Source organism: Arachis hypogaea, chromosome 13 (genome assembly GCF_003086295.3).
Source record: "Arachis hypogaea cultivar Tifrunner chromosome 13, arahy.Tifrunner.gnm2.J5K5, whole genome shotgun sequence".
NCBI classification, from domain to species: domain Eukaryota; kingdom Viridiplantae; phylum Streptophyta; class Magnoliopsida; order Fabales; family Fabaceae; genus Arachis; species Arachis hypogaea.
The window spans coordinates 143672874-143689173 of record NC_092048.1 but is presented as its reverse complement, the minus strand read 5'-3'; the positions used below and the strand labels follow the sequence as shown (position 1 = coordinate 143689173).

Genomic DNA, 16300 nt, shown 5'->3' with positions numbered 1-16300 from the left:
TAAGAAAATCACATGTGATTACCATTAGTATTTATATGGCCAACTTTTTCCCTCTTAATTAAAACATTTTCCATCCGTTCGGTTTATGATTGTTTTTCTTTTCGCTACTTAGCTTATGTATATTACCATTTCATGTACATAAGCTGATAAAGTTTTTATTTTTTAAAAATAACTTATAAAAGCTAAATTTTAAAAGATGATTTTTTAAAAGTTGTAGCATTTATATTTGATAAATTAAATTAAAAGTTACTTTTAATAATCACAAGCAATAATAATTGCATTTGGTAATATAGCTTTTAAAATTTAAAAATACTATAATAGACATAAATATAAGCATTAAATTTAAAAATTAGTTAACATATGAGATTATATTAGACTTTTAAATTTTAAAAAATACAAACCAACTTTAAAAAGTTCTATCTTAGGTGCTTTTAAAAGTACCCTGATCTTTTAAAAGCTGCAAGCACAAGCACATCATCTTTTTTATTTACCAAACACAAAATGAAGAGTTTGAGCTTTTAAAAAGCACAAACCCTAAAAGCTTTACCAAACAAGCCGAAGTACGAACATTCGCGGAACCAAAAAATTTTGATAGCAAATATATATAACATAATAATAATTTTTATAATAAAAAATTATGTATTTATAAAAATTAATTATTAAATTATTTAATAATTATTATATATTTATGTATAAATATATATTATTTTATTTATTTTTAATATATATTTTATTTAAATAGTTATTTTTTATATACATATAACATAATTATTGTTATAATTATATTTTATTAATTTTTTAAAATATTTAATTTACAAATTAAAATATTAAAATAATAATTTAAAAATATATTTTTTAGATTTTATATTTTAAAAAAATTTGAGAAATATTTTTTAAAATAAACACAATCAAAATGTCTGATTTTTTTTATACATGTCAGTAAACAATTATTTATAAATTTATTTTTTATATAATTAGAAGTCAATTCTTCTTTATATTTATAGTTGAAAAAATTCTTTTAATTAATACAATTGTTATGAAAAAACTAAATTTAATTTAAAAAAAGATGAATAATACTTTTTCAAATTGATTTCTAAAAAAAACACTAATCAATTTCATTTAATTTGAAAATTAATCGTTTTAATAAATCTCCAATAAGCAATTTTTAAATTGATCACTATTAAATATCAAAAGTTAAATAAAAAATTATTATAAATTAAATTTAATAATTTAATAAAAATAAATAATAATAATTATTATTATTATTGTTATCATATATTACTCTAAAAAAAATGTCGAATTATAATAGTGATAGTTGCCCTCACAAAGCCACAACGATGTACGTAAATCCTTCTCCTTTTCCACCATCTCATTGTAACATCCTTCCTCTGACCGATTCTTGCAATGCAAAGAGTCTGAATCTCCTTCACTCTTCTTCATTTTCTTCCCTGTTTTTTTCGAATTCCAATACTAACCATATTTTATCTTTGATCATGAATTAATAATTTAAAAGTATACTCCAATTTTGTTAGCATTATTTTGATCGTTATGAAAAAAAATTAGTGTTGATAAGAACCGTTAAAAGACATTAATGATTGAAAAACAGAGAAAAGTAGTTTAATATCATAATTATATATATTAACGACATATAATAAAAAATTTGTCAAATGAACAAAACTTTTTGGGGTGACCTGAAAATAAACCTGATGTTCTTTTTTTTTTAAATGAAGTTTATATCTTAAATTGGATGGAAATAGCTAGGTTGAGGTTTTCAAAAATGCACTTTACCATATTGAAAAGCAAAAATAATGATCATTTCGGCAATTGATTTTATTAGGGAACCAATTTTTGAATTAATAATTGGTTAATAAATCATTAGTGGATAAACAAAAACTAAAGAAATTAAAACATAAAAAATATTAACTAAAAGAAATTGACTTTTAATATTTTAATTTTTGACGTATCTTTATGATCGATAGGCCAAAAATTAATCTGCAGTAGATCATAATTTTATTTAAGAAATTGTCGTTGGTCAATGAATTGCTGCATACACAAAATGAGAATTCAAACTCTAACACTTATTTAAGCGAATTGGTAAACTAATTATTAAATCAATCTAATTTAATTATTTTCTTTCAGTATTTTTAATTTTCATTTGTGAATATATAATTTTCCTATACACGGAAAATTCCTTGCCTTCTTTTTGTTCGCCTTACTTACATGCATTAAATTTGTGGCCAATTTTGACAGCAAGAAGATATTTGTACAAATAATATTATCGGGTGAGAAGGGGAAAAATATGAACATACATGATATATATAGAGAGAGACACACACTTGCGTATAAGATATGCTAATTACAAATAGTACAACCATATATAGTATATGACGATACGCACAGGAGAAAACGAGTAAGAAAACAAAAGATGGGAAGGGTAATATATGATGTACTAAGAGGTAATTTTAGTGGTTAGCTGTCATATATGTTGAGTTTTACATAATAAGCAATGCGACAAATGGACGTATAGACAAGTAGCTTCCCATAAATACAAATAGTCAGATATTACATATTCTTTACAATTATATTATGGTACGTACCCTTTAAAAACGAGTTTCCGTGCTTTAATTTGTTTGCCATGCAGAACAAAGGTATATCTTATTCTTCATGTGCATTTGTTCTTCGTGTTGTGCAGTTTTGTTTGCATTCTCATCTTGCTTCCTTTTCTTGGATTGGTCAAGCAGTTATTATTTTTTATTAGGGAAAGTACTGGAAACCAATGGCTTAAGCGTACAATGCGCACAATGTAGGTTTAGGAAGTATTAGAGATATAATCATTAGTGTTACATTGTCCTATTAGGTTACACTTTTAGGATGAGTGATTTCATAATCTGATATTAGAGTTATAGATCCGAAAGGTTAGGAGTTTCATCCTTGTTGAATTCTAAAATCAGCTTAAATTGTTCATTTTATTCATAGATCAAAGATTTAGCCCGTTGTACACATTCTACACTTAGGTCATTAATTTTCTAGCACTACCCTTTTTATTATTATAATAATAAGAAAAGTCACGGATAATGAATATTTAGAAAAAATATATTTATGAATAAATATAAGAAATTAATTTTTACTTGGTCAACATTAATAAGTCTTTTTATTATAACTTTTTTATAATTCTATTTTTTAGAGAGTTTAGAATTAGAATTATATATAGATAAAGTTATAACTAGAGCTACAATAAATTGTGAAGATAAGATTTCTTTGCTATAATAAATATGATTAATTTTGTGAATTAAAATACAGATTTTGTCATGGACGTTATTTTTAAAAAAATATTTTTTTTAATGATTTTTTAAATTTTTTTTATAAAAATAAAAGTAATTTTATATTTGAATATTTCATGTAAAAAAATTTTGTTATTTATCAATTATGTTTGAGTAAAATAAGATAAAAGTATTTTTTGTTTATTTATTATATAAAAAATATCTTTTAAAAAAAGATGTAAATTATAGTTTCTTAAAAAATATTTTTTTAATTTTTATAGTATTTTTATTTTTACTATTAGAAATTTGTCAAATATATTAAAAAATATTTAAAAATTCTTTTTTAAAAATTTATCCAAATATAAAATAATTTTTATATGTTAAAAAAATCTGTTTTAAAAAAATGAAAATAATAAATATTTTTTTCAAAAACCAATCCAAATTAATCTTTAATGACAGCCAAACAAGTAAAAAAAACTTTTCTTATTACTATTAGAAAAAGAATCTTTTATTACTTAAGTTTGTTTTCTTTAACTAATTATGTATCTTAAGAAAAACTAACACAAGTCCAACTATACAAATTGTTTTTAATAACTATGCACATATTTATCATTGATGATAAGATGTGATCCCTTCTTCTTCGATCTGTACTGATGGATAATAATGTAAAACAAATTTATCAGTTATCACTTGTTACTGATAAAAGGTAATACCTTCTTCGGTTACTAATCGATAATAATCGATAATAATGTAAAACAAATTTATATTTTTAAATTAATATTATAAGAATTTTTTTATTGGTAAAACAGTGAAAAATTTAAACTTTAGACTTTACGTATAATATAACAATAAATTTTCTCATCAAATATATTAATTTTTATTTTTACATATACCAATTTTAATATATAACAATGGCAATCTTTTATTAGTTGTGTATTTTAAAATATAATTTCATTTAATGTACTCATTCATTATATCCATAATTATCTTTCTTTATTTAATTTTTGACCAATAATTCATCTTAATTCAGACATATGCACAAAACATACATATTTTATTTCTAGATGGAATTATCTTTTTTCAAATTAAATTTAAAATTTTAAATTCCTTTTAGAGAAATAAGGGAGAAAAATTCTAATTTAAGATATTTCAGTTGTTTTTTTGTTATTAAATTTTTAAAAAGATGAGGATTAGTTTGGTTCTGGAGTGTAACCTCCATCTATAAATACATGCGCACCCTTCATATCTCTGCTACATCTGACTTCCTCTAGCTTTCTCTCTTTCTCTCTCTTTATCTTGTTCTCTGAATTTGAGGAAGACCTTGATAATTCTTCTCATATTCTCTTGATAAATTTCCTCCTAATTTCGTGCTCTATTTGTGTGAGTGAGTGGTGAGTACACCTAAAGAAGGGTAAGGATCAAAGAAGGAGGAGGAGCTAATGGAAGGAGGAGTACACAAGCCTGATGCTTCGGCCTTCCGCGAGTGTTTGTCTCTCTCGTATAAGAATCCTTACGTTCTTCGCCTGGCTTTCTCAGCTGGAATTGGTGGCCTCCTCTTCGGTTACGACACTGGTCAGCACTCACTCTCTCTTCACAACATTATTATATCATTATTACGGTTACTACTAATTCATTATATCTCAATTATCCTCCTTGCAGGAGTTATTTCGGGGGCTCTTTTGTACATAATAGATGACTTCAAAGATGTTGATAGGAAAGTTTGGCTTCAGGTACTTATTACTAATCTGTTTTTTTCTTTTTTTTTTTTTAATGGCCTCGCATCGCATAGTATAACAACAATTCAAAACTAACAAACAACCAAGTCTCACATAAAAAAACAAACAAACAAACCACATGCTTTTAAGTTTGATATAATTTAACCATCACTTCGGCCAATGCTGCTTAACTTTGCCATCTTGTCGTTCTCAGTCTTCACGGGAACTGATCTTCTCAGTCAATTAATTATCACATTTTTCCTCCCTCTCTGTTTTCACTTTGATTTTTTCATCAATTTGTCGCGAATCCTGTTTCCTTTTCTTTTTTTTTCTTTTTATTTTATTTTATTTTTGACTGCGAATTTTATAATCACGGATTTCTCGCAAAACGTTACAGATTTGTTATTTTTATTTCTGGAAAATGTTTTATCTGTTTTGATTTTACGGAGATTTTTCCGGAACGGAATTTATTATTATTTATTTTCTATGTCATTATGTTTTAATTTCCAGACTGGTATTTATTTAGTTTCTATTATCATCAATTAAAGAATTGCAAAATCGTCACACTAAATATAGAAGATCACATGCCAATTGCATTCATAATTTTTTGTTGTAACATTATTATTGTGCCAATTATTTCTTTCTCATCTGAACGTTAAAGAAATCAGATTCCAGGCTACCGAATTCCTAATTTTTATTATTCATCAATTCCTGGAAAGCATAGTAGCTTGTTACCGTAGATAACAATAGATGGGACCCAAAGAGGCAAAAATTGATAAAAAGAAGCCAATTGCTATTAACTCCACGAATTTTTTTAGGAAAGATATCTCCACACTTTAATTATGAAGATGTCATGTCTTTTTTATATGAACAATTTTTTTTAATTCTTTTCAACTAAAGGCATGGTTTGTTCTTTTTCTTTCAATACTTTTTTATCAATATGTTAAGTGTAACTTATTAATCAATAAACAGATAGAAAATATTTCAAGCTTAATAATGGTTATTTGATAGTTAATGAGTCTCTCTATCTTTCGTAGTGTTTGCTTTGAGATAAGATTGACTTTACCCTCTTTGTTTTGGTTAAAGGATGAAAGTGATGTTATTGTTAGAATCTCTAATTTATCTGGGGCTTGTTTGAATGATTCTTTGAAAATATTTTTTAAAAGAGAAAATATAGGAAACTAATTTTTTGTTAGTTAATATTATTTAAACCGTTTTATTTTTAAAAAGATTTCGAGTTTAGATTTTATAATTTAAGCTTTAAAATTTAAGATAAAAAAATAGTTTTAAAAATACTGATCGATATTAGCCTAAAAAAGTTAGTTCCTAATATTATTTTTTAAAGGGAAAAAACTAAAATTTGTTTTTTTTTTTCGGTAAAAAATTTTTTTTTTTAAGACACCAGTCTACTTGGTTTTTTTATTCACGGTCTCTACCTCTTGGGAGAGATAATACAAGGCCCAAACACTAAAACCCACAAGTGCATCCTCTAATATTGAATATCAAATTAGGCCCTAAAAACAATGTGTTTTTTCACTTCCAATGTTTTTGAAAACTTCAAGACCCGGAAATAATCTTTTTTAATCTAAAATACCAAGAGATGACAATAAGGTGTTACCTCAAAGTGCTGTTAATATTGATTAAAGTTTTAGATTCCTAATATTTTTTTGGAAAGATACAGGTAGACAATGAAAATACTAAATAATAAGAATGTACTGTATTCTTAACTTATTGAGCCAATTTTAGAGTTTATTATTTACATTGTTTATAAAAAATCATTATCTATCAGCAAAGTCTTTTTATTTTTTATTCTTATTATCCATGTCCTGAACTTGAAGTAAATGCATTTTGTGTTAGTTGTAATGGTGTAACGTTGATATATATTTGTTATTAAACAAAATTTCAGGAAGCTGTTGTAAGTACGGCAATAGCTGGAGCAATCATAGGGGCAGCAATTGGTGGATGGATCAACGATAAATATGGAAGGAAAATCGCCATCATGCTTGCAGACTTGCTTTTTTTACTTGGCTCTGTAATCATGGCTGCCGCACCCTCCTCCGCCATTCTCATCGTAGGCCGAGTTTTTGTTGGTCTCGGTGTTGGTATGGCTTCCATGGCGTCTCCCCTCTATATTTCCGAGGCTTCGCCAACCAAAGTCCGTGGTGCACTTGTCAGTCTTAACAGCTTCCTCATCACCGGCGGCCAATTCCTCTCTTACCTCATTAACTTGGCATTTACCAAGGTTAGATAACATACCACCCATGTGTTATGTTTTATTAGAAATCATCATAATATTATTGGCCACGAAAGATCTAAAACATATTTTGTGACTTGATTCAGGCACCAGGGACATGGAGGTGGATGCTTGGAGTGGCAGCAGCACCTGCCTTAATTCAATTGGTGCTAATGTTTTTTCTTCCTGAATCACCCCGCTGGCTCTACCGAAAGGGGAAGGAAGATAAAGCAAAGGAGACTCTGATCAAGGTTTATCAAGAAAAGAGTCTGGTTGATGCAGAGGTACAAGCCTTGAAGGAATCAGTTGAGTTGGAAGAGAAGGAAGCTGCAAACTCAGAAAAGATAAGCATAATGAAGATGCTGAAAACAAAAACTGTTAGGAGGGCTCTGTATGCAGGAGTTGGACTCCAATTCTTCCAGCAGTTTACGGGAATAAACACCGTAATGTACTATAGTCCCACTATTGTTCAGCTTGCTGGCTTTGCATCCAACCGGACTGCAATGCTTCTGTCCCTCATCACCTCCGGCCTCAACGCCTTTGGTTCCATCCTCAGTATTTACTTTGTCGATAAGGCTGGCCGCAAGAAGCTCGCCTTGATCAGTTTGTGTGGCGTTGCTATATCTCTGGCCATCCTTACCGCCACCTTCCGCCACACCGAGACTCATTCTCCCATGATCAGTGCATTAGATACTTCCCATTTCAGTAACAACACTTGCACTGCTTTCTCCAAAGCTGCAAATCCTGCTGTATGGGATTGCACGGCATGCCTCAAGGTTGATTGTGGCTTCTGTGCTTCATCTAACAAGGTAAGTTAGACCGTACTGGTTCTTCTCCAACTCACTCTGTTTTTGTAGTAGTACTAAACATAAACAATAACTTGATGATGCAGTTGATGCCTGGAGCATGTTTGAACCCAAATGACATAACAAAGAAGCTGTGCCAGAATGATCACAGAGCATGGTACACAAGGGGATGTCCTAGCAACCTTGGCTGGCTTGCGCTCCTTAGTCTTGCTCTCTACATCATATTCTTCTCGCCCGGGATGGGAACCGTTCCTTGGGTTATCAACTCTGAGATTTATCCTCTCCGGTACAGAGGAATTTGCGGAGGAATTGCCTCTACCACCGTTTGGGTTTCCAATCTTGTGGTTTCACAGTCCTTCCTCTCTCTCACAAAGGCTATTGGCACAGCTTGGACGTTCATGCTCTTTGGAATTGTCGCCGTCGTGGGATTTTTCTACGTGGCCATCGTGGTTCCTGAAACCAAAGGAGTTCCAATTGAGGAAGTTGAAAGTATGCTGGAAGAGAGAGCTCTGCACTTTAGGTTTTGGGAGAAGAAAACTGCTCCCCCAAACAAGCAGTAAACTAGTAATAAAGTTGTTATCTGTCTTTTTTAGATTTTAAAACTCTTATAGTTTGTCTAGGGAATGGTTAAGTGCGTCTTCTTTTTAATTGCTACTACTACTTTTTTTTTTTGGGGGTAGAAGATAGTTTGCATTTTAAACTTTTAATACGTGTGTGGAATTTTAAGTTATTCTACTATGTTATCAAAGTTCAAATAAGTTAACTAAATATTTTACGGACTTGGTAGTTTATTATTTATTTATAGCTAATTTTATGGTGTTTAAATTACCTAAATTAATTTGTTTTTTTTTTTAATTTTTTAAAATTTAACTAGTTATTTATGTTGACAAATGAATACTATTTACAAGGCACTATAGCATTCTCCTTTAATGTATTTGAATGTTGTGGTCTTTTTTGCTATTTGGTTCATCGTTATGTAGAGGAGAAATTCATGTTGAGCCTGAATCTTATAGTGAAATTTGTCATCGAAGCTGTAACAAAGTGACTTGATTCGTGCAGAGGTTGGAAATAATGATGTTTTTTTTTAAACAAATTTCTTTTGGATTTTTTTACAGCAATTCTTGAAGAAAAAAATGTTAACTTTAGTGAGTTTGTTATTGGTTAATGGGCTAAAAAAATTAATTGGATTAAATTGGACCTTATTGTAAAATTTTTAAAAGGTATAATTGTTTAATTCTTTTAGTCACTCTCACCCGGGCTGCTCCCATAATGTTTAATTGTTTATCAATCAATAGGATCTATGGGATATTTAATTATAGTAATTAGTTTATATTTTTTATTTTCATTCATAAGACGAATCCTAACATAGTCAAGCAATAACTTTAAATAAAGGAAAGAAAATTTCAATCAAATGTAAGTTAATCGAATATTACATTCATTTATAGATTACAGTAGTAACAATTTTTAGACGAAGGATGATTTTTTTGTTTACGTAAGATTCCCGGCCCTTTACTTGGTTTAGTTTTTCCAGTTTTATTTCTTTTTGGACAACATAGGAAATTGGGCTTGATCCACTAAGTTTTAGTGAAGAATAACCTAGTATGATTTGATCAGGGTGGGCCAAGACACTTGAATGGATGATCGTGCGTGTTACATCCGCCACCCTTCCCTGATTCCCTCCCTACCTAAATTTATGAAATTCAAATGATTTTCTTTTTGATATTAAAATTGAAATGATTTAAAAGAGTTCACACATTCTACAAAGAATGAATGTGTAGGCTCTGAGACAGAGAGGCAGAAAAGAGGTACTAGTTTACTTTAGCGGATACAAGACAAATAGGTAGATTACATGGTAGATATGTCGTAGGCCAGACGAATAATACTGGACCTACATTCATCAAGAACAGCTCATCTCCAATTCAATCATTTGAAAAATAATAATGTCACCCACGAGGTTTCTATTTTCTCACACCATCTCCATTAGTATTTTCTATTGTTCATTCATCAGTCTCAGGTTTTCCTACTAGTCCTACCATGCTCATTGCTCAATTTTCTTTTCTTTTTTTTAGAAGCGGTGGAAAAGTTCGTTATAGAAGAACTATATTTGGATCTGTAGCTATAGGAATCACTGTCCCACATAGTTTCTGTTTTAGGCCCAACATTCAAAATCATGTGAATGGAAGCCTGGCCCACTTAACTATACCTCTACACCCTCATAAATGGGCCTTACTGGGGGGTAATAATTTTTACCCTTACCCTTTATTTATTTATTTTCCCTAGTACAACGCCAGAACAGAAAACTTAATAAAAACACCAGTTTACATGATCTTTTTTTAAAGGAAATACTGATTTGTAATTTCTTGTTTGTGTACGGGTGTTTGCATATATACAGTAGCATTGCATTGCAGAATCATTAGTTAGAGAAGTGTGGAATCTTACGAAGAAACAGAAACCATGATAACGTGAAGCAGTATTCAATCTTCATGCTGTGATAGCGTTATTGTACCTCCTATGGCTTAGGTCAATTGTAACTGGGTTTCCTTCAATTCCTTGACTTGTCTTAATTTTGACCCTATAAAGTGTTCTTATGCTACCCCTATTCTAACCGACCAAGTGTTCAACGCTAATAACTGTTTGTGCCCGTCTTTTGCTTCATCAATTTGAAAATGACCCATCCATACACAATTTAATCTTTTATGTTTGAGAAAAGGATAAATAGATCCTGACCTTTTTGTTCTACACAAAATTTGGACAGATCAATTCCTCCGTCCAAATGCCTTTGTTAGCGACTGATCTATCTAAATGCCTATGTTAGGAACTGTCCAAATTTTATGAAGATCACGAACTTAAATGTATTTTTTAATAGTCAAAAACAAAAATATCCGCAGGATAAAAAACCTTTTTATCTTTTTCTTTTTATGTTTTTAAGAAATTTATAACAAATAGTCCACGCTACTTTTTCAATGCAAACAGACGAAAATTAAGGATTATTAGTATTTGATTAATTACTTGCTAATTTAAATTATGGTACGAGATTCAAGTCGAGGCCTCTAGAAATTGGATAAACTTAGGAAAGCAAGATAAAGCATGAATTGGTTTCGGCTTACGGTGGAGAGGTGCTTTTTGAGTCAACTTTCATTTGCATGCGGCCTGCTATCTTTCATTCACATACGGCTTTCTAGCATATTCCAACTACGATAGAAATCTTTTTTATTGCTTGTGGCTCCTTCATTCTTAAGTCAACTATCTTTCTCATTTTGGAAATTAATTATTTCACCTTTTCAATACAAAAATAATTAATTCGTGGAGAGTGGAGACAGAGAACAAGATGGTTAAGAAACCTGTCCACTTCAAATCATGACTTTCTTCTTTGGACTGTAAATATTATTTTAGATTTTTATGATGATTAGAAAATTACAAATTGGATGATTGATTCATTTGAACATTTCCTTTTAGGATCTAGTTGCATCGTAAGGTTTCTGATTGGAGAATTTTGATTTGCCCCTTCAATGTCAAAACTCAGACGAAATAATAAATGAATAGTAGAAACTCACTTTCAGATGAAGTTATTTTTAGATGAATGATATGTGTTATTATTTGGTTTAAAAAAATTGATATATTTTATATAAATAATTTAATTAAAAAATTAATTGATATAATTATGATGTTAGATTTTTCATCGTATTTTATTTAAAAAATAAATTGACTAATTTAAATTGAGAAATTATAGTTAATTATTTATTATATAATTTTTTTAACCAAAATTATAATTAAAAATTATTAAAAAAATAAAATTATCTAGTATATTCGATTAATTTAATGTTAATCAAATTTTTCATTTCTATTATAAAATATAAAAAAATTTAATTAAAAAAATCATGTTATTTTGCATTCATTAAATACAAATAAAATATTAAATTTTTTTACTAATAATAAACTTATCATATACTTTTAGAGCTCATATTAACTTAAAAAAAAAAAGGGCAACCCGGTGCACAAGCGTCCCGCGTTTAACGCAGGGTCCGGGAAGCTCATATTAACTAAATCCTAAATAAATTATTTATTTCTAATAATTAAGGTAATCTAGTCAACTCATCATACTCAATCTCTTTCTCTTATTCACTAACAAAAAATATCATGAGATCAACATTTTTTATTGATATTAGCTAATATTTTATTTTTTATTAAAATTTAATATTTATAATTTAATATCTGTAGTTTAAAGTTAGCTAAATATTGAAAAAATAAAATAATTATTATTAGTTATGCAGCAATACTCTTAACTAACATAAAACATTACATCATTACTGTCTATGCTGGTATTTAACACAGGACAGTAGTGAAATGAGACCAAATATATATATGCGCAGCAGTTTATACCGTTAATGATTTTCTTTATTAGGAGTTTCAATTCAAATTAAACAATTAGATTAAAGTATCTTTCAATCGATTTTTAGATTGCAATATTTTACATCAATGATCGAGACGTATAATTTTCGAACTTTTAAAATTTTAGTTTAACGAATGTTTGATAATTAACTATAAGATATTCTGAGAGTCCATATTATATAATAATGAGTATTCAAACATTTAAAAAATGATCAGTTTCAACTTTCAACTCCTACTGTTTTATAATCGATTTACAAATGTTACTTAATAAACTTTTATTCATGCTGATGGCATGTAGATTCCCTTAAAGTTGAGTAGCTTTGATCACCTCCGAAATATACAAGCACAATTATTGCTTATTTGCTTCCTGAAATTCCTTTAATAGAGGGCATTTGCATGTGAATTCCCCTTTTTTTTTTTGGTACTGGCCTTAAAATATGATTAATTATTCCCTGTTTTAGAACTTTTAACAATAAAACAATCGTGTGGGTGTATTGTTTGGTTCAAGATCATATGGCTTGGCCCTAACCTCCTTATGAGGATTCCTCCTACCTTGTAGCTAGGTCACATTAAAATAAAACATTGTTTGAAGGTTCTATGCGATTAAATAAGCAATTAAGCTCATGCATGTGATTGTGAGAATGCTGCTAATTAATAAGGGTTTGAGGAAAAAAAGTAAACAATGTCTAGAACAGCCTTATTAGGGCATGAACTGTGATATCCCATAAAGGGAGGTATATTGTGCCAGAATCTGACCCATTAATTATTATTAGAAGGAATAATCTATAATAATCATAGATGTTCATTCTGTTGGAAGGACATGAACTAGCTGCTATATTATACCGAATAATAATAACCATACCCATCAAAGATTTGGAAAACTTTTAAGTATATACTAGTATATTAGTGTTTCGGTAAATTTTAACGGTCGATTTTAATTATAAAAAATATATATAATACACTAGTGTACTGATATATTTAAAAATTTTTCTAAAGATTTTAGTGTTGTGGACTGGAATAATCTACCTGTGCCTTTCCGATCCTTGTGAACCTAAAAAGTTAAAGTGGTAAATTAAAAGCACCAATTGCCTGTAGATTAAGAATTGAAGGATGTATATGCCTAATAAGTCAAACAAGTGGAGACAATAATTTTAGGCTTTTTAATTTAATTTGGGCCAACTCTTCTTTTAGAGATTAATGTTTATATACTGGGCAGTTAGTGTACAGTTTAAATGTTTAACATTTGATCAGATGTATTACTATGCATATAGAAGATAAAAGTAAAATTTTAAGATATAAATACAGTTCTATCTAATAATAACTATGTAATATTTCGACCATTTTTAATACAACAATATGGATATTGTAAAGGGAATTCTAACGTTCAAGATAATGTATATATAAACTGTGTTTATAGAACTTAGAAAGGAATTGAACACATCTCCCTTTTACTCTTTTTGCAGGTACTCTTGTAGTTGTTTTGCTTTATGATTATGTATCCATTTTGATTATTTTATTATTGTTTTAAAATAAAGTTTAAATATGACATAATTTCAAGAGCTGTTATACATCTAAGTATTTTTGGCAATTATCAAATCTAATTAAATTGGTCTAAATTTAACAAAAATTACTTTTATTATACGTAATATGTACACACGCGCTTTATTAATGCAAACAAAATTATATTCCGTTTTACTTTGTGTTTGTTTTTCGTGCGCCTTCTCCTCCTCTTTTTTTATTGGTGATGTTGCTGTTGCATTTTGTTTTTGTTTCTTCTTTTCCTCCTTTTTTCATGTTATTGCAGTCATTTATTCTTTTTTTTGTTTTATATTTTTCTTTTATTTTATTCCTCTCAAGAAAATAAATCAAGAATAATTTTGAGAAAATGAAATAATAAGAAGAAGATGAAGAAAAAAGATGAAAAAGAAGAAGAAGATGAAGCAGAAGATGAGGAGGAGTAGGAAGAAGAGTTTTAAATTGTGCAGGATAATAAGATCAAATGCACCGAAATTACATAGTGATTGCGACACAATTAATTCAAAAATGCACCGAAATTACAAGAGTTTTTGAGTTTATAGAATGCACAATTTTTTATTCATTTGTTATTACACAATAGTATTGTTATAATAATATTTTAGTTCATTTGCACTCCAGGTGTGTTGTCGTCTTGTCAATGAACAATTTGTCCTAAAAATTGGGATGACTTTCAAGACAAATTAAATGGAATTTAATGCAATTGAATAAAGTGATGATAATGAATAATTTCATTATTCTTTGCTAAAAAATTTGGTCAATACTTATCAGTAGCATAAAGTGAACCTCAATTAATACACAAATGAACCAAAATTAGTTCAAATTTGAATAATCATCAACAAAAATACATCAAATTTCACTACAATAATATAGATTATTTTTTAGGGTTATATGTATAAAAAAAGAATTAAAATTTGTCAAAAAAATAAATTTTGACATTATTTTAACTATGAAAATATGTTAATAAAAATTTTGTCAAAAATAGTATTTTTAACATATAAGTAATTGTGAAAAAAATTTGTCAAAAATAATTTGTTAAAAAAATTTGAGAATATATTTTCTGTGATACTTAATAACCGTAAAAAATACTATTTATTTTGATACTTATTGACCATAAAATATTCTCAACAAAATTTTTCAACAAATAATGAGATCAGATCTTGAAACTGAAGAATAAATTGAGATTTTAAAGATAAAGAATGAGTAGTATGATCCCAAACTGAAAGTAGTGTGATGTCAAAATTGACAGAACCCATAGAAGAAGAGAAATAGTAGAGTAAATTGAAAACAAATGAATGTCAAAATTAAGAAATAATTTTCTACGGTCAAATTATTAATCAAGAAAACATAAAGAATTTGACATTTGTGATATTTGTCAAAAATATATATTAATTTTGACATTTAATTATGGTGTTAAAAAATAAAATGTTAAAATTGCTGTTTTTTCTTGTAGTGTTTATTTTTGGATCTAAATGAACCTCAACTAAACTAAGAAATGAATCAAAATTACTTAAAGAATAAAAAATTTGGTCAATACTTATCAACAGCATTAAGTGAACCTCAATTAACATACAAATGAACTAAATTAGTTCAGATTTGAACAACAAGTCAAAAAGACTCAATCATCAACAAAAACACATCGAATTCATTTTTGGATTCAAATGAACCTCAATTAAACTAAAAAATAAACCGAAATTACTTAAGGAATAAAAAATTTGGTCAATACTCATCTGTAGCATCAAGTGAATCTCAATTAATATACAAATAAACCGAAATTAGTTCAAATTTGAACAGCCAGTCAAAAACACTCAATCATCAACAAAACAAATCGAATTTATTTCTAAATTCAAATGAACCTCAATTAAACTAAGAAATGAACCGAAATTACTTAAGGAATAAAAAATGTACTCAATACTTATCAGTAACATTAAGTGAACCTCAATTAACACACAAATAAATTAAAATTATTTCAGATTTGAACAATCAGTCAAAAAAACTCAATCATTAACAAAAATACATCGAATTCATTTTTGGATCCAAATAAACATCAATTAAACTAAGAAACGAACTAAAATTACTTGAGAAATAAAAAATTTGGCCAATATTTATCAACAGCATGAAGTGAACCTTAATTAATTCACAAATGAATTAAAATTAGTTCAGATTTAAATAACCAATAAAAAAGACTCAATTATCAACAAAATCTCATCAAATTCATTTCTGGATCCAAATGAACTTCGAGTAAACGAACTAAGAAATGAACTGAAAGTATTCAATGATGGTATAAGAAGAAAATCAAAACTAATAAAAATGTTAGTAAAATATTGATATTGTTGGTAACGATAATAACAAAAAAACGTAACA

General features: G+C 28.2%; 1 protein-coding gene across 1 annotated transcript; it reads left to right on the top strand.

The window, feature by feature from the left end:
* Nucleotides 1-4197: 4197 nt before the first annotated feature.
* Nucleotides 4198-8793, top strand: LOC112792537 (probable inositol transporter 2). The gene is made up of 5 exons (XM_025835811.3): nucleotides 4198-4832; nucleotides 4920-4990; nucleotides 6882-7217; nucleotides 7316-8017; nucleotides 8101-8793. Exons 1-5 carry the CDS (start codon nucleotides 4700-4702, stop codon nucleotides 8572-8574), a joined length of 1716 nt encoding a protein of 571 aa, XP_025691596.1. The 5' UTR covers nucleotides 4198-4699; the 3' UTR covers nucleotides 8575-8793.
* Nucleotides 8794-16300: the final 7507 nt, after the last annotated feature.